This window comes from Sus scrofa, chromosome 4, assembly GCF_000003025.6.
Source record: "Sus scrofa isolate TJ Tabasco breed Duroc chromosome 4, Sscrofa11.1, whole genome shotgun sequence".
Taxonomy (NCBI): Eukaryota; Metazoa; Chordata; class Mammalia; order Artiodactyla; family Suidae; genus Sus; species Sus scrofa.
In genome coordinates, this window is record NC_010446.5 from 34051494 (window position 1) to 34071234 (window position 19741).

The window sequence follows — 19741 nt, forward strand, 5'->3', positions numbered from 1 at the left end:
AAAGCATGGCTTTAAAGGTCATTAAAAAAAAACCTACTTCGTTTTTAATAACTATGGTAACTTTCATAAAATCTCTTCCGCTAGAGATAATGTTGTAGTCTTTAATTGTTGTTACTATATCACTACTTAAACCACGTAACTAGAATCTAGGCTGCTGGATATAGAGATTACGAAAAGGCTCTCACACCGAAGTCTGAAGGGTTAATTTCCAAAAGAAACTAAATCACATGCAAGTTTTGCAGTTCACAACACTACTATTCACACACAGAATATTTCTGCAATGAAGTTAAAATTGTATTTGAAGTTTTTTATAAATGTTATAAAAGCTGATTTTTCAAAAAAGATGGTTAAAACTACTAATAACTTAGGGAGAAAACACAAAGCAGTAGATTTAGTATTTGAAGAACTAATTTCATCTCAGCTCTACCATTACTAGCTGTGTGGCACTAGGGTAAGTCACTTCACCTCTCTGAGCCTGCTGCCTCATCTATAACAGTATCAGGAAGAAGATGACTAATACTTGATAAAGATCAAAAGAAAGTAAGGCTCAGTCACAGGAAGAATACTACTTTATATTACCTGGCTACTCATTTTTATTAAATTATATGATGACTTGAGTTAAAGTCCTTGATAGTCTATTTATTCATTTACATTTAACCACAGAGCACAATGTACAAATAAAGTCAACAAAAGCCAAGGAGTCTATCCAAGCAATTTAAACCATACTTTTCATCCTAACCAGATCATAAAAATGTTGCTTCATTATAGTTTCAGATAAGACTTCTACATTTTTCTCTCAAGCTCAAGGACTTTGCAACATCAAAGGAACTTTTAATTCAGTGAGTTCATGGATGGACTTTAACACCTGTGGACTCCCTGAAACTACATAAAATCACATGAATATGGGCATTTTTCTCTCAATACAGGATCAATACTGAATGTCAGAAGGTGTCAGAGAACCCATAAAGTTTAATCTGAATCAGCAGAATGTACATAAACATTCTTAAGTGACCATTATTACATATCTGAACAACTCATAAATCTCTAACACTTAAAAATTAAATAACTATGAAATTTTAAAGTTACTTCCCTTATTTAAACATTGTTGATGCAACATTAGCTTAACCACTTAAGAAAAGTAAAACTACACAACTTGGATAATGTACACATGGAAGTGTTATCTTTTCTGACAGCTTTCATTTTTTTAGTAAAGCTATAGTTAAACGGTATGCCCTATTTGTATTAGTCACATGTAATTAAGATGCCTTGTCAAATCCTAAACTGGAGTATTTCATACCTAAATACCTACAAAACATAAAGCCACTATAAATGTGTCCTACCTGTGCCATTTTTTATCTTACCTTGGCAATTATTTCAGAAATATTTTTCAGAGACTGCTTGATTGGATATTTAGCCATATCCCACTGAAACCTTGTTATATAAGTAACCAAGTCAACTGAAATAAGGGAATAAATTAATTACTGCAAAGAAGTAATAGTACTTTTTATAGTTTGCTACATGTCAAATCTGGCATTGAGACAATCAGTTAAGGTATCATTTCTAAAGAGTCCTGGTTAAATAAATGTGTGATATATTAAATGTAATACACTAAATAAAATAGCTCAATCAAAAATTTTACCTTGCAATCTGACTGGATCTCTTCTCCTTACTCAAAATTTTATATTAAAATTCTCCTTCTAATTTGATCACTTAATAAATGGAATACATACATAACCATGACATGACATGCCTCATATGTGGGAGAATGAGACACAAAGATACGAAGCTACTTCAGACTATCTCTTCAATAAGTAGAATTTGACACAAATATGTTCTTTCTTTGCAGCTTACTCACACAAACTGAAAATGAACCTGTCTGTTAGAACCATGTGATGACTGTTTCTAGGAATCTGCATTTCAGTAATTTTCAAAACATAGACCTTTTACTTTCAAATGAAAAGAATAAAAAATGCAGAGCCAAAGAGACACTCAGTAACTAATTCCCTGGAAGTCTGGTAGTCAAGGCGACTTTACCCCTCAAGTCTGATGGGATCAAGGTCAGAGAAATCAAATGACAATTATGGCTAACTGTAAGTCATATCAAAATATCTTCTCTAACTTCTGCCTACATCATATGAACAAGCCAACAACATAGATGGTATTTACAAAAGCAGTTTTGGATGCAATGCTTGCTAGATTATCAACTCCCATTCTACCTGGCAGACTGATTGCCCTAATTCATCAAGTACCTAGGGACCAGTGAAGGCACCCTAAATTAACACATCTAAAGTCTACCCCAACCAAATATTAACAGAAACAGTAAAGAAGCTAGGATCACTATGATAATAAAGAAAAAAATAAATTACTTTTTTTTTCTGAGTAAGTATCTATTATTTGCAAGGAGAAATGAAATTAGAGAAACACTGGATTTAAAATACAGTGACTGTTGAGAGGTTAGCCAAACCTCCATGCTGCTGCCTCAGCATTCATTTTGTGTAGCCAAGTGGCCTGCAGAAACCTAGAAATTACAGTAGATAACAGCCCTTCCTTGATGAAGCCTTCAGTCATCAGTAAATGTAAGTTCCTGATATGATCTCCCTGACATGACCCGGTGATAAGCACTCTTCCCTGCGGCCCAGGGTCTCCCCATAGTGTGCCCTTCAGATAAGAGCCCCTCAAAGTTTACCCAAACCCGGCTTTTTGGTTTGAATCAATCAATCTGCACTGTCTTGGGAACACTGAAGCACCTAATAAAGGCACGTGTCCCTTCCTGCCATTCTCCTGTGCCTGTACCCTGCCTTGACCTCCCTGTGCTGCCACCTCCTCCAGCACCTGGGAGTGATAAACATCTCTATTTCACTTTTCCTTGTGGTCTTCTGTTGGACCCTGGCTCATCACACCAAGACAAATGTTAATTAAGTCACAGAGTGACCTTTATTAGAGTAGGCAACATAGGATAGAAAGGAAGGAAAGGGGAGTTCCCGTCGTGGCGCAGTGGTTAACGAATCCAACTAGGAACCATGAGGCTGTGGGTTTGGTCCCTGGCCTCGCTCAGTGGGTTAAGGGTCCAGCGTTGCCGTGAGCTGTGGTGTAGGTTGCAGACACAGATCGGATCCCACATTGCTGTGGCTCTGGTGTAGGCCAGCGGCTACAGCTCCAATTCGACCCCTAGCCTGGGAACCTCCATATGCCGCAGGAGCGGCCCAAAGAAATAGCAAAAAAGACAAAAAAAAAAAAAAAAAAAAAAAAAAGAAAGGAAGGAAAGGGTTGTTTCTTATTAGAATTACATATGACTAAAGATCAGCCTAACTTTTTTTCTTTTTAGGGCCACACCTATGGCATATGGAAGGTTCCTGGGCTAGGAGTTGAATCAGAGCTGCGGCTGCTGGCCTACATCACAGCTGCAGCAACTTTGAATTGAGCCTCATCGGCAACCTATGATGCAGCTTGGGACAGTGCCAGATCCTTAACCCAGTGAGAGAGGCCAGAGATCAAACCTGCATCCTCACAGACACTATGTTGAGTTCTCAACCTGCTGAGCCACAATGGGAACTCCATAATCAGCCTAATTTAAAATGAAGCAAATGCTCAAGTGATATTTCATAAGAAAACAGCTTATTCAAGTACAAACAACAACAATGTGGTCAAAATCATCTTTATAAACCTAGTATCACACAGAGCAAACTCTATGTAAGTATTAGTTTCTAGCTACAGAGAGGTCACTAGTAGACTATTCTATAGGTACTAAAGAAATACTACATTCGAAGTTGAGGGGAGGACTCATTACTCTGCAATAAAATTTATAATTTCTAAAGCTTTAGTAATTAGATGCTATTAAATATAAAAAGTTAGAGAGGACAGCAAGTATTCAGCTAGAACAACGCGGAGACATGCAACTTGGAAACACACTTGTAAATGGGAGTTGACAAACAGATCCTAGAAAGAACTTAGGTACGGCTTTATAATATTGCTTTTTGGAAGGACCCACATCACAAACTACATTATATATTATGCAGGATTGTCTTGTGAAAGGTTGTATTTCAGGGGACAATATGTAACTGGAGGTATCAGCAAGTTCAGTAATAATAAATCTATTCCAATGGCTTTCCATTGTATTTAATATCCTTATCTATAGGTCTTTTTTAAGGTGTTCACTTTATGGAAGTCAACATCAAATCAGGAACCATGAGCTTACCTCCATTGGCCAATAGATTCTCCTGAACTTTATCCCTACTATCCTCCAATACGTCAGCCATGTATTGAGCCACTTTTTTAACGACCCTTGGGAGAAAAATAAAATCAACAATCATTTTCAGGGAAACAACCTCAACTCCACACTATGCAACGAACCCATTACATGGAGACATGAACTGGATTCTATTTGTTCCATTACACTACCTATATGATATGGAACAAATGGATCCTAACTTCTAAAATAATGTTTGAAGGACAAAATGGACCAAGATTCTATTATACGTAAAACTCAACTGAATAACTATAGTTTTAAGGAGACCACATCCAATATGTTTATTAAGTCTGGAAAGAAAGGAGTGGAAAGCTAGTGAGAATAAGCTGAAAAATTGGGCAACAGATCCCACTGCAAGGACCAGAACAAAAAAGGAAGCAGGAGCTTGCACTCACCAGTTATGTGCTTCCCCTTAGGACAAGAGGCATTCAACAGGCAACAGAATACAAGCAAGTAATGATGAAGAACGCGGTCCTACATTATTTGTTCATTAACTATTTACTGAGCATCTATTATCTGAGAGGAACGATGCTAAAGAGGAGACTACAGTGCCAAAATACTGAGGCACTTGGATATAACCAATCCTTTCACTTTATAAAGACACCCAGGAATAGAAAAAGTGACTTAATCCCAGAAATCCCAAAACCAGTTCTTGGCAGAGCTGTGATCAGAACGTGGTATCCAGACTTTGGAGTCTGGTGTTCTTTCCCTCGATTCCTTGTCTGCCTCTAGGCTGTGGGTGGGATACAAAAGTATACAGGACGAAAATCTTTAGTTCCCACTGCTTAAAACTGAAATGGAGAGATACCAAAAAAAAGACAACTAAATACAAAGCAATCTGTGGTAAATGCCAGCTGAGATGACCAGATTACAGACAGAGAAGCATGGAAAAAAGGATTACTTTCAGCTGCGGTAAACAGATAGGAGCAGGGCAATGAAGGACAAGAATGGTCCTGAAGGGCTGACTAGATAGGAAGAAAGCATATTCTTGCTGCCTCAAGGCATCATATGAGTCAAGATCCGGAGAAGCAGAAAAATAAGGAATGATGAGGGGTCCAGACTGCCTGGAGTGTCGTGCTGAAGAGAAAGGGAGGTCAATACTCCTGCAGCATAAACCAATAAGGGCCAGGAAAAAAAGTGACATGGGGGCAAAATGTGAATGACAGTCTATGCTGAATGACCTCAATTCTAAGAAAGTGGAATAAATTCAGAAAAAAAATGATGCAAGCTATAAGTCTTCAACATGTTTAACTTGGGATTTATTGGGATTTATACACTTGGCTGTGTCTCCAAAATACACCCATTCCTTCAAAAACAAACCATTACTCCCATATAACTACACTAGCATTTTGTAAACAGAACCATTTGCTATGAACGTTCAAAAAATGTGCATGTCCACAACGTTGTAAATAAATGTGCATGTTTACCACAGAAATAGTTTAGTATAGAATTCTTTGGTAACAAATTTATTAACTTAAGATCCCGTAACTCAGAACCTGACAATCTCCCTATGCATTTTTACAAGAGCATCTATGACACATGGTCACCTTTAAAAAATACATATATATATATCAGGCATTTCCCTCGTGGCTTAGCAGGTTAAGGATCCAGCATTGTCACTGCTGTGGCTCTGGTTACAGATGTAGTGTGTTCTATTCCTGGCCTGGGAACTTCCATATGCCACTGGCGCAGGAAAACAAAAAAAAAATCTTCTCTACTGATTAGATTACTGACAAAGTATAAACTAATTTATTCCACATACCACAACGTTCAGACTTTAAGAACTAGCATTTGGGAGCTTCTGTCATGGCTCAGTGGAAACCAATCTGGAATCTGACTAGTATCCATGAGGACACAAGTTTGATCTCCGGCCTTGCTCGGTGGGTTAAGGATCCAGCGCTGCCATGAGCTGCGGTGTAAGTCGCCAACGCGGCTCAGATCTGCGTTGCTGTGGCTGTGGTGTAGGCCAGCAGCTACAGCTCTGATTCGACCCCTAGCCTAGGAACCTCCATATGCTTCAGGTGCAAACATAAAAGTCAAACAAACAAAAAAACTAGAGCATTTATGCCACTTAGCTAGCCTCTGTAAATTCTACAAAGGTCGAACAACCATGTGGTTTTTAAATTTCACATATCTTGGTAAAGACTGCATAACAGCGTAGAAAAGAATGGCTAACAAACCACATAGGTAACTTACAGTTCTTCTGACCAAATGAAGTACATTTGTCTTAAATACTTTTCACACTACTTCCCTAAAAAAATGTGAGCAACCTTTAAACTATACTCAAGACATCCCACTGACAATTTAAAGAAAGTTCTAGAAATCTATCAAGGTGATGAATAAGGCATCCAAGTGAATGTTAATAATTATATCCTCAGGAACCTCCTTTCCCAATGTCTCTTTCCTTGTCATGACCTAACACTGTAATGAGGTAGGGGTGGCAATCACCTCAGGAGTGGCAACTACCAAGTTTCCTCCAACTCTTAACTAAAAACCTATAATTCTTACCATCAGTCAGTTTTTCAAGAACACCATCAATAATTATTTTCACATTTGCTCTATATGAATGGTGGAATTATTAACCCTAAAAACAATTTTGTGGAGTTCCCGTCGTGGCGCAGTGGTTAACGAATCCGACTAGGAAGCATGAGCTTGCGGGTTCGGTCCCTGCCCTTGCTCAGTGGGTTAACGATCCTGCGTTGCCGTGAGCTGTGGTGTAGGTTGCAGACGCGGCTCGGATCCTGTGTTGCTGTGGCTCTGGCGTAGGCCGGTGACTATAGCTCCTATTCGACCCCTAGCTTGGGAACCTCCATATGCTGCGGGAGCGGCCCAAGAAATGGCAAAAAGACCAAAAAAAAAAAAAATTAAAAAAAAAAAACAACAAAAAACAAAACAATTTTGTTACTTTTCCTTTCATCCTCTCTTTTCTATTTTTATTGTCTAGTGTCTGGCCTTAGTTGAGATTTTTGGTATCTCTGGCCTAATCTACTGTAAAACTGGCTCCCAACTGGCCTTTCTGCCTCATGGGTATATCTTTAGGTCTATTTATTTTCTTACCACATGATGTGGTATTAAAGGGACTCTCTGCCACATCTCAGGCTCTATTAACAGAGCCACTGCATTACGGTGGTTCGATCAGTTCAGCAAAGTAAAATAGCATGAACAGGAAAATCCTTCTGTACAGATTTCAAGAGTAAGGTTCCCTCTATTCAAGCCTGTCTCCTTAAAGCTTCAATCAGATGTACTTTTCTAAGATTCCAAAGTCTGGGGTATTGTTTTCTTTAAACAAATTATACGTATTCACCTAGTCCCTCAGTATTTAAAATGCTCTGCATGTCAAGAGTCAAATGGATTGTAGACTGATTCCGTCAGTTAATTAAAAGACAGTTATTAAGGGTTCCATACCCATCTTCAGCTAAAATACACAGTAACTGAATTTCTAGTGACTAAAGCTATACTCTAGGAAAGTTTTCTAAAAGAAATGAATTTTGAAAATCAAAGCATCACAAAATAATCTTCAAATAAATGGCATAATATCCCATGTTCATGGACCAAAGACTTTAATGTGTTAGGATGTTAATACTCCCTAAATTATCTACAGATTCAGCACAATCCGAACAGAAATTGCAGCTGATTTTTTGTAGAAACTTGACACAGTGTTCCTAAAATTCATATGGAAATAAAAGAAACAGATTAGCCAAAACAATCCTGAAGAAGACAAAATAAGTTGGAGAACTCACACTTCCTGATTTCAAAACTTACTTCAAAGCTACAGTAATCAAGGCAATGTGGTGCTGGCATAAGGATGGGAACATGGAGTACAACTGAGGGTCCAGAAGTAAACCCTTACATTTATGTGCAATTGATTTTTGCAAGGGTGTCAGGACAATTCAATGGAGAGAGAATAAATGGTATTAGGACAACTGGATATCCACATGTACATCTACTAACCCATACCATGTACAAAAATTAACTCAAAATGGATCAAAGACCTAAATGTAAAAGCTAATACTATAAAACTCTTAGGAGAAAATTTAGACACAGAACCGTGTGTCCTTGGATTAGGCAATGGCTAATCGGATATAACATCAAAAACACAAGTAACAAAAAAAATGAATAAACTGGACATCAAAATTATATATTTTGTGAAGTCCCTATGCGGCGCAATGGGATCGGTGGCATCTCTGCAGCGCCAAGATGCAGGTCTTCTCCCCAGCCTGGCATCATGGGTTAAAGGATCCAGCATTGCTACAGCTGTGGCATGGGTTGCAACTGTAGCCTGGATCTGATCCGGGGCCCAGGGATTCCACATGCCACAGAGTGGCAAAAAAGAAAAAAATATGAAGGATTTTGTGCTTCAAAGGACACTATATAGAAAGTAAAGACAACCCACAGAATGGGAGAAAATATTTGCAAGTCATATATGGCAAGGAAGTTATATCTAGAATATATAAAGGGAGTTTCCATCGTGGCACAGCGGGAAACGAATCCGACTAGGAACCATGAGGTTGTGGGTTCAATCCCTGGCTTTGCTCAGTGGGTTAAGGATCCAGTGTTGCTGTGAGCTACGGTGTAGGTTGCAGACACATCTAAGATTCCATGTTGCTGTGGCTGTGGTGTAGGCCAGTAGCTACAACTCCAATTAGACCCTTAGCCTAGGAACCTCCATAAGCTATGGGTGCGGCCCTGAAAAAACAAGCAAACAAACAAAAAATAGAATATATAAAGAACTCTTATAAGTCAATGATCGAAAAAAGTAAGCCAATTAAAAAATGGGCAAAGGGAAGTTCCCGTCGTGGCGCAGTGGTTAACGAATCCGACTAGGAACCATGAGGTTGCGGGTTCGGTTCCTGCCCTTGCTCAGTGGGTTAACGATCTGGCGTTGCCGTGAGCTGTGGTGTAGGTTGCAGACGCGGCTCGGATCCCGCGTTGCTGTGGCTCTGGCGTAGGCTGGTGGCTACAGCTCCGATTCAACCCCTAGCCTGGGAACCTCCATATGCCGCGGGAGCGGCCCAAGAAATAGCAACAACAAAAGACAAAAAAAAAAAAAAAAAAAAAAAAATGGGCAAAGGATCCAAATAGGTATTTCTTCAAAGAGGAAACATGAATGGCCAACATGAAAAGATGCTTTAACACATTATTAGCCATCAGGAATATGCAAATCAAAAAACCAATGAAAGGGAGTTCCCGTTGTGGCTCAGTGATTAAAGAATCCGACTAGGAACCACGAGGTTTCAGGTTCGATCCCTGGCCTCGCTCAGTGGGTTAAGGATTCGGCGTTGCTGTGGCTCTGGCGTAGGCCAGTGGCTACAGTTCCGATTAGACCCCTAGCCTGGGAACCTCCATGTGCCACAGGAGTGGCTCTAGAAAAGGCAAAAAGACAAACAAACAAAACAATGAAATATTCCTTAACATCCACTAAGATGGCTATAATAAAAAAGATGGATAGTAACGATGCTGTCAAGAACATGGAGAAATTAGAAACAGCATACCGTTAGACTGTAAAATGGTGTCAGTCGATCTGGAAAGTCGTCTGGCAGTTCCTCAAAAATGTTAACATTTTTGTTACCATATGGAGTTCCCCCTGTGGCTCAGCGGAAACGAATCCGACTAGTATCCATGAGGATTCAGGTTCAATCCCTGGCCCCTCTCAGTGCGTTAAAGATCTGGCATTGCCGTGAGCTGTAGGTCATGGACTAGGTTTGGATCCTGCCTTGCACAGACCAGCAGCTGTAGCTCCAATTATTCCCCTAGTCTGGGACCCTCCATATTCAGTGGGTGCAGCCCTAAAAAGCAAAAAAAAAAAAAAAAGTTACCATATGACCCAGCAATTCGACACTTAGGTACATACCCCAAGAGCAATGAAAACATATGAGCACACAAAAACTTCCACAGAAATATTCATAGCAGCGTTATTCACATCAGCCAAAAAGTTCAAAGAACCTTAATGTCCATCAACTGATGAATGGATTAATAAAATGCAGTATATCCGCATTTGGTAATAAGAAGAAATTAAATGTTGACACACGCTGTAACATGGATGACCCTTGAAAACATTACGCCAAGGAAAAGAAGCCAGACACAAGAGACCACATATTGTATGATTCCATTTATATGAAATGTCCAGAAAAATCAATCTTTAGTGTCAGAAAGCAGATTACTGGGCAGTAGGAGGGTAAGGAGTAAGTGCTAATGGACACAGGATGTTCACGGTAGCAGCAGGGGGATGAAAATGTACTAAAACTGACTGAGGTGATGGCTGCATAACTGTGAATATACTACAAATCACTGAACTGTACACTTTAGGAGAACTGCATGGTACATAAATTATATCTCAAAATATTAAAAACACTACTGTATATTAAATAGATAATTAACAAGTACCCATTGTATAGCACCGGGAAATCAACTTAATGGTCTGTAATAACCTATACGGGAAAAAAAAAATAGATCTATGTATACATATAACTGATTCACTTTGCTGTACACCTGAGACAAATACAACATTGCAAGTCAACTATATCCCAAAAAAATTTAAAATATACACATATTAGGAGTTCCCATCATGGTGCAGCAGAAATGAATCCGACTAGGAACCATGAGGTTGCGGGTTCGATCCCTGGCCTCGCTCAGTGGGTTAAAGATCCGGCGTTGCCATGAGCTGTGGGGTAGGTCACAGATGAGGCTCAGATCTGGCATTGCTGTGGTTGTAGCGTAGACCAGCAGCTGCAGCTCCGATTAGACCCCCTAGCCTGGGGGAACTTCCATATGACATAAGTGTGGCCCTAAAAAACAAAGAATGAATAAATAAATAAATAAATAAATAAATAATATATATATATATATATAAATTAAAAACAGTCACCATTTTCACACTTCAAATAGGTTTATTGTATATAAATTGTATCTTCATAAAGTTCATTTACAGAGAAAAAAGTCATTGTTTTCTTTTTTGTTTTGTTTTCTTAGGGCCACATCCATGGCATGTGGAAGTTCCCAGCCCAGGGGTCAAATCTGAGCTATAGCTGCTGGCCTACACCACAGCCTCGGCAACACTGGATCCTTAACCCAACAAATGAGGCCAAGAATCAAACCTGCATCCTCATGGATACCAGTCAGGTTCTTAACCTGCAGAGCCACAACAGGTACTCTTCATTGTTTTCTAAAACAATTCCAATAAGCAGAGTATACATGTGACAATAAACCACATGTCCAGGTCACCTGATAATAGCGACTCTCATTTTCTCAAGTTTATGCATATAAATACATTACCCTTCTACAAATGCATCCAGTTTAGCCAGTTCATCCGACAAACCAACCAAGACATCCAATGTGCCAACCTAGAAGGGAAATATATCACTTTTATTATTTAAGTTTCATCCTTTTTTTTTTTTTTTCTAGGGCTGTACCTGTGGCTTAGGGAAGTTCCCAGGCTAGGGGTTAAATCGGAGCTGCTGCTGCTGCGTGTCTGCACCACAGCCATGCCAGATCCAAGCTACATCTGTGACCTACACCGAAGGTTCCAGCAACGTTGGATCCTTAACCCACTGAGTAAGGCCAGGGAACAAACCTGTATCGTCATGGATACTAGTCAGATTCTTAATCTGCTGAGCCATAACAGGAACGCCCTCATTTAAAAAAAAAAAAAAGCAAGATAACACATCTTGATTTGAAGGGCTCACAAATCTTAAAATCTCCATATTTTATTTTGTATTATGCAAGTGTGGTTAAAAATGTTTGCTAGATATTCGAAGCTATTTATATGTACAAGATAATCCTCTAATTCGTGGGTACAACCACCATTTAGATGTGAAGATTCCACACTGGCAGACCTGTGCCTCTGCTTATAATGCCCAGTGGTGGTGGATCATCTGAAGTCATGGTTTACAACAGCAGCTCCTAAGGGGTCCCTGGATGTGCATCAGAGAGTGTGCAATTGAACTTGTATGCAAAATTGTGTATGGGAAAGCAGGTGTGGTTTGGAAGAAATGTCCACAGTCTACATCAGCGTATCGAAGGAATCCGCACCTCCCAAAATATTAAGAACCAGTAATTTCAAGTATTTCCTACATGAGTGCTTTGTCTGTCTCATTTGGTTCACCAGCAAAAGAGAAACATCATGATCTTTTCCATTCTTTACAAAAGTTCAGTCACAGGAGTTCCCACCGTGGCGCAGTGGTTAACGAATCCAACTAGGAACCATGAGGTTGCGGGTTCAATCCCTGCCCTTGCTCAGTGGGTTAAGGATCCGATTCAGCGTTGTCATAAGCTGTGGTGTAAGTCGCAGACACAGCTCGGATCCCGCACTGCTGTGGCTGTGGCATAGGCTGGCGGCTACAGCTCCAATTAGACCCCTAGCCTGGGAACCTCCATACGCTGCGGGAGCGGCCCAAGAAATGGCAAAAAGACAAAAAAACAAAAAAACAAAACAACAACAAAAAAGTTCAGTCACCCAATTACTGGCAGCCTGCTTCACTTAAAGGCTGCTAGGTTACTAATGTTTAATAAATGTTAAGTAGATAAACTAGGTTACATAACTAGGTCAGATTTGCCAAGTATAATTAAAGAGGTACAATGGTAAAACATTTACAACATCAGTGAGTATTAAATGAATTTAACAACAGAAAAGTGAATTATGTTTTTGTTTCTTTGTTTTTTGTTTTTTCTTTTTCTTTGTAAGTCTGAACCTGCAGCATATGGAAGTTCCCAGGCTAGGGGTCGAATCAGATGCAGCTGCCAGCCTATGCCACAGCCACAGCAACGCCAGATCTGAGCTGAATCTGCAACCTAATCCAACCTAATCTGCAAAACTAATCCACCACAGCTCATAGCAGCGCCAGATTCTTAATCCACTGAGCAAGGCCAGGAATCAAACCCACATCCTTATGGATACTACTCGGGTTTGTAAACTGCCGGGCCACAACAGGAACTTCCCATTCCATTATGATATTTAAGAATATACATCCCCAAGATTTTTCAATTCTAAAAATTGTATTTGGGGAAGTAACATATCAAGTATTTTTGTAAGATATCTCATTAAAATTTAAATTACAATTTAGAAAAGCACAGAAGTTTAGGAAAAACTACTTCAAAAAAAAAATCTCGATTTCCTCATTGTCTAAAACCTGAAGACTGGGAAGAACAAGGAAAGGTTTAAATTATGCCAATCCCTAGGGACCAAAGAATGTTCTCTGAAGAAACCTGGATATCTCATTTCTACCAAAAGGTAAGCAGAGAGAGAGACAATTGTCCTCCCTTCATGATGAACTATTTAGCACAGCAGTTTTACCTTTAAGTCAGGAATGTTGAACTTTGAAGTGAGAGCAAGATTATTGTTCTTTGTAGTTGCCGCATGCAATTTCTCCCATGTTTGCTGACAGGTTTTCTCCCCAGGAGCTGATATAAGCCAGAACTCAGTCATGTTGGTTACCAGGTATTTCTTCCAAAATCAAGAGTCTCTGAAATATAAAACAAAACAAACAAAAAATACATTATCATTTGTTTCTAAATTATTTCAGAGTGATAGGTATAACCCTGTTTTAAAACTAATCCAACATTGCCAAATAATCCCAAACAAAGTCAAATTTACTTATGTGGAAGTAAATCCACATAAATGGTGATTTACTTACGATACAAGGAAAAAGAGATGATAAAACCTAATACACAAAATACATAATTTTTTTAAATTACAAAACATCCTAAAATGAGAAATTAGTCAAGAAGTGAGACTACCTAAAATACCAGCCACCACCAGTTTCACTTCACAAAAGACGCTGGAGAGTCACAAATTTCTAGGTTTATCTTAAATTTTTAAGACATAAAACCAAAACAAGGGGTTAAAAAAAATGCATAACTCAACTTTGAACAGGAATTGAATCTATGCATTTGACCAGTGGCCACCAAATAAATTTGCCACATCTGGCTTTGAAAATCCTACAAGGTCAGCCAAATTGGTGGTTAATTTTAATCCATATCCAATCTAAGGGAATCTCCTCAATCCCTATTATACTTAGTGGCCATCAGAGGCTTATATGTCTTTTTTTTTGAAATGCTTACATATTTGCACACACACAAAAATCTTGGCGATCGGCTTTGTAAACCAGCCTTTCTTAAAAATGTGACTGGGGGGGTGCATAACACACTATCATATTTGAGTTAAGAGTCTGTGGCTCTCCCTTTCCAGGGTTTCATCAAGACACACCCAACCCTTTTCTACAACCTTTCTTCCTCTCCCCTTTTCCCTCCCTCCTTCCTTCTCCCTCTCTCTCTCACACACACAGAGAAAAGTCCAAAGCCAAATCTATTCAGAATTTAAGGAGGTAAAGCACACAAACACAAAATAACTCATAATAATATCATAATTTCTACTTTGATATGCTTTCACTAAAACCATCATTAACTTTCTACTACCACTGCTTGTTTATTAACTTTTCCTGAAACTCGGAATCTTATTTTGTTAGAAGAAATCATCTTACAAAGTTGTCTTGATAATAAAATCAGGTAATGAATGTGAAAGAACTTTGCAAATTTAAACTTCCTTTCAACTGTAAAGCATTATAGCTAATCACAAAGATTTGCATAATTTCAGAAGCCTACTGTTTGTTTTTCTTTTTAAGGCTGTACCCGAGGCATACGGAAGTCCCCAGATTAGAGGTCAAATTGTAGCTGTAGCGACTATGCCACAGCCACACCAGATCCGAGCCTCCTCTTCGACCTACACCACAGCTCATGACAATGCCAGATCCATAACCCACTGAGCAAGGCCAGGGATCAAACCAGTGTCCCCATGAATACTAGCTGGGTTCAATACCATTGAGCCACCACAGGAACTCCAGAAGCCTATTGTAATTAAAGTAAACCTACCTAGTCATTACACAATTTGAAAGCAAACTGAACATATGTGACATTCTATATACTTTTATAATTTTTTGTCAACTTCTGTTTTGAGAGCATCATCTACCATATATTAGGTACTGCTCACATATTTTATATATTATTATTTCAATTAATTTTCCCAACACCTCTATGAGATACATATCACTCTCATTTCCAGATTTAAAAACATATTCAGGGAGGTTAAACTGGTTATATTTTAAATACGACAGCATTACTAAGGGACTATCTCAAGAATTGTACTCTAAGATGATTTTTCCCACATTACTGATGAAGTTGCACTAAGAGCCACACTCTCTCAAATGGCCAACAAACTAAATACAGGCTTGTTAGTGATGGCGAGCCCAGACCAAGCACGCAGCCTGGCCAAAAAGCACTGCGGCTTAACTGGTCATCCAAGGATGGAAGTCATTCAGAGCACCAAAAACGGTTTTGATTTAAAAAGCTATTATATAAATATCAGTCTCCCCATATTCTTTTCCAACCAGATATTTTCACTCAACTTATTTTTAGAAGCACTCATGGTGATCCATACAGATGCAGTTCATCCATTTTAGTTGTTACATGGTATTATGAATAAACTAAAATTAGCCATTTTCCTATGGAAGGATAGTTACATTGTTTTACTTTTTTTTGCTATTTTAAACAATTCAACAGTGAAGAACTTTGTAGATGGCTCTGTTTTTGCGAAAGTTTCCCCAAGACAGATACGAATAAAATAATGAAATGAAAAGTAAGATAATGTGGCAGACTGTCTTTAAAGGTGGAGGCCAGTGAGTCTTTGCATGTGCTTACGCAATGTGACTCCTAAATCTACCTCCCCTCATCTTGAATCTAGGCTGGCCTTGTGAAGGGCTCTGACCACCAAAATGTATGCAAGCCACACCATCTGAGATCAGGGCCCAGGCCTCAAAAACCTTGCAACTTTCACTTCTATTTCTCAGATAGCTGCCTTCAAGCCACCATGGAAGGAAGCTAGTCTAGCCTACTGGAAGATACGTGGTCCCACGGCAGGGAAACAAGAGTACTTGCAGCTGACAACCAGCACAAACTGCCAAACATGTGAGTGAGGCCACCTTGAAACTTCCAGTCCAGCCAATGTCCCAGTGGAAAGTAGACCCATCAAGAAGCCCAAGCGAAACAAGCAGAAGAACCATCGAGACAACCCACAGAATGAGGAGAAATAAGAAATCACTGTTCTAAGCCACTATATTTTGGAGTGGCTTATTACATGAGATAAATGACAAAGACCACTGTCAACTCTACTGGGTACAGCCAAACATTCCCCAAAGCAGTTTTCAACTTAAGTTCCCACGTAAATACTATACAGCATTTACAATTACATCTACAGTAACAGAAAAAGAAATACATAGTAGATAGGAGCTTGAGCTATGTATATGAGATTTTATTTCTTTAAAAAATTACCTAGGAGTTCCCGTCGTGGCGCAGTGGTTAACGAATCCGACTAGGAACCATGACGTTGCGGGTTCGGTTCCTGCCCTTGCTCAGTGGGTTTACGATCCGGCGTTGCTGTGAGCTGTGGTGTAGGTTGCAGACGCGGCTCGGATCCCTCGTTGCTGTGGCTCTGGCGGAGGCCGGTGGCTACAGCTCCGATTCAACCCCTAGCCTGGGAACCTCCATATGCCACAGGAGCAGCCCAAGAAATAGCAAAAAAAAAAAAAAAATTACCCAGATAAATATGGCAAAATGTTAATATATGTTATATCTGGGTAGTGGGTACATGGACATCTGCTAATCTAAAATATTTGAACGTTTTCTGTACACTTCAAATACTTCAAAATTAAATACTTTAAAACTGTTAAAAGAATGTATGATAAAATAGGACAATTAATTCATTAGCAAATTTACCAAAAACACAACTTTAATGAACTTTCAAATGGAATATCCAGAGAATTAGAGAAGTCTAGTTACCAGTTAATCCTCCAAGGACAATTTTTATATTCTCATATTTTATGGGTTACCCCCAAAAGTCTATATTCTCATATTGAACACAAATCGTTTTGATGTTTGTTTGCTTTTTTTAAGAAGCATTTTAAAATCAGTACATCCAACAATTCTAATTGTATTACATTGCAAAGTGAAGAGCTTGGACTATACCTGTACTAACTCCACAATCTATCTCAGTAACTTCCTTCTTAAATTAAATTTCTATGATCCACCAATAACACTCCTGGGCATATATCCAGATAAAACTATAATTCAAAAAGATACTGGCACTGCTACATTCATTGCAGCACTATTTACAACATCCAGAACATGGAAACAACCTAAATGTCCATCAACAGATGAACAGATTAAGAAGATGTAGTACATATACACAATGGAATACTACTCAGCCATAAAAATGAACAAAATAATGCCATTTGCAACAACATGAACGAGAGATTCTCATACTAAGTGAATTAAGTCAGAAGGAGAAAGACAAACACCACATGATTTCACTTATATGTGGAATCTAAAATACAGCACAAATGAACCTATCTACAGAAAGAAATGAACTCATGGACATGAAGAACAGACTTGTGGTTGCCAAGGGGGAGGGAGTGGAATGGACTGGGAGTTTGGGGTAAGTAGACGCAAACTATTGCATCTGGAGTGAATAAGCAATGAAGTCCTGCTGTATAGCCCAGGCAACTATATCTAATAACTTGTGATGGAACACGATGGAAGATGAGAAAAAGAGTATATATGAGTGTGGAACTGGGTCACTTTGCTGCACCAACTCCATAAATCTACTATAATAAAACAAAACAAAAAATAAATAAATTCCTTAAGAAATGTTGTGGGTCTATCTCCTGCTTTCCTGTCATCCTATATTCCTCCTCTCTGCTTTTGTCTATCTCTGGTCCCTTCCACCCAATATTCTTCCACTTGCCAAATCTAGCTTTTTTTAGCCTACACACCAATCCCAGGACTACCTTGAATTTTAAAAGTTTCAGTTATAACTGATTAGAGAATTCAACATCTTTACACCTCTTCTAATAATCCAGATCTTTTAAGTGACGATAGTTTTTGGAAAATTGAGGTTTTATTGTAATTATATGAGGGGTTCTGTTAAAGTATATTTGATGATAGTTTTACACATCCTCTCCCCCAAAATGGCAGGTGATTAAATCAACTGTCAAGGTCTTCCTTATAATACTGTTTGATTATCTAAACTTCAGCTTCTTCAAAGACTGTAATAATATGAGCTATTACAGTAGATGTCACTATCATACCACTTAATGTTCTAGAAAATCTTTTTCAAGCAACAGGTTTCCAAAGAATTTCAAGAAATAAGCAAGAGGACTACATTTTCTCATTTATAAATACCTGCCCTACTCTACTCTACTGAGCTTTTTATCAGGATCAAATGAAATAATGTCATCATAATTCTAATAGAGTCAGAAATGTCCAGGAAAATTAGAGCAAGTTGTCTAGTTTCATCTTTTGTCTTAGAGCCCTCTCAGGAGCCCAGCTGTTTGCAGATGGGGAAGTTGAGGTATCTTCTACACTTGGTACTGCGTTACACATTTCTCATAGGCTGTCTTACTTAATGCTCACAACATTGCTATGGCTAGGTAGTAACACTCAAGAGGTGTACCAAGTGACCCCACTGGCAGATGGAATTCAAATCTTGTCATCTGACTCTAAGGCCATATTCTTTCTACTGTGTCACACTAGGAGAAGAAACTGTTCTGCACCCAAGCCCAGCTGAGCTCTCCTATTTGGAGAGAGAGATCCACGCATAAACATAAACCCTTTTATCTTATGTTTCATTCCAGGCTCAGAACACTGCGAATTCTGCTGGATAAGAGACTTAAGCTTCCTTTCCCCTTTTTTTTTGTCATCTAGGATCATCACAGTTTCTAAAACAGCACTACCCAGCATCTGAACCTATCCTACCTCCTAGAAGGAACAATGATTCCTCCAAATAAAAAAGCAAAAATTCTTTTAAGTAGACATTAGCGGTAACAGAGATTGCAAACTCTGGGAGTCTCAGAAGAGTTAAAAGCCTGACTCTACCTCCTCACTCATTTCCTCATCTGTAAAATGGAATACTACACCTCTCACAGAGCTGTGGGAAGCAATTAATAAAATGATGTACTAGATCTTCTCCTTCACATTTGGCCTCCCTTCCTGCATTAACTACTGCCCCAACCCATTCTGCCTCCAAAGGCTGTTCCTAGTGTCCCAGGTGGGAAATAGCTTGTTTACCTAAAACCTTATAAATACCACTATTATGCACTTATCACTCTATTCTGCCTTTTTTCATAACATCTTCTTCTCTCCACCTGACTGGGAAATCCTGAAGGGCCAGAATCATATCTTCTCTTCTGACACTGTAAAAACCTAGCATATACAACTCCTGCCAACAGCAGGGACTGATAAGTTTATTTTATGAATAAATGAAATATAACAATGACTCTGAACCAATCAAAAAGTCTGATTAGAGAAAAAAAAAGGGCCAAAAAAAATCCTTAAATCACATTTTTTAAGTTTTTTTTTTTTTTTAAATTTAGTCTTTCAGAAAACAAATCCTAATTTTAGGATCCACTTTACATGGATCAGTATTTTAAAATAACCCTTTTGGAGTTCCCG

General features: G+C 38.8%; 1 protein-coding gene across 3 annotated transcripts in view; it reads right to left on the reverse strand.

The window, feature by feature from the left end:
- The window catches only part of ATP6V1C1 (ATPase H+ transporting V1 subunit C1), a 51048-nt gene that overhangs the window by 17551 nt on the left and 13756 nt on the right, over positions 1–19741 (reverse strand). For all 3 annotated transcript variants that reach the window (XM_021088561.1, XM_021088562.1, NM_001190205.1), the window contains 4 exon segments: positions 13536–13704; positions 11519–11586; positions 4196–4281; positions 1362–1456 (listed from right to left, as the gene is read on the reverse strand). In XM_021088561.1, coding sequence (XP_020944220.1) covers positions 1362–1456; positions 4196–4281; positions 11519–11586; positions 13536–13667 — 381 coding nt within the window. In that variant the 5' untranslated portion in view covers positions 13668–13704.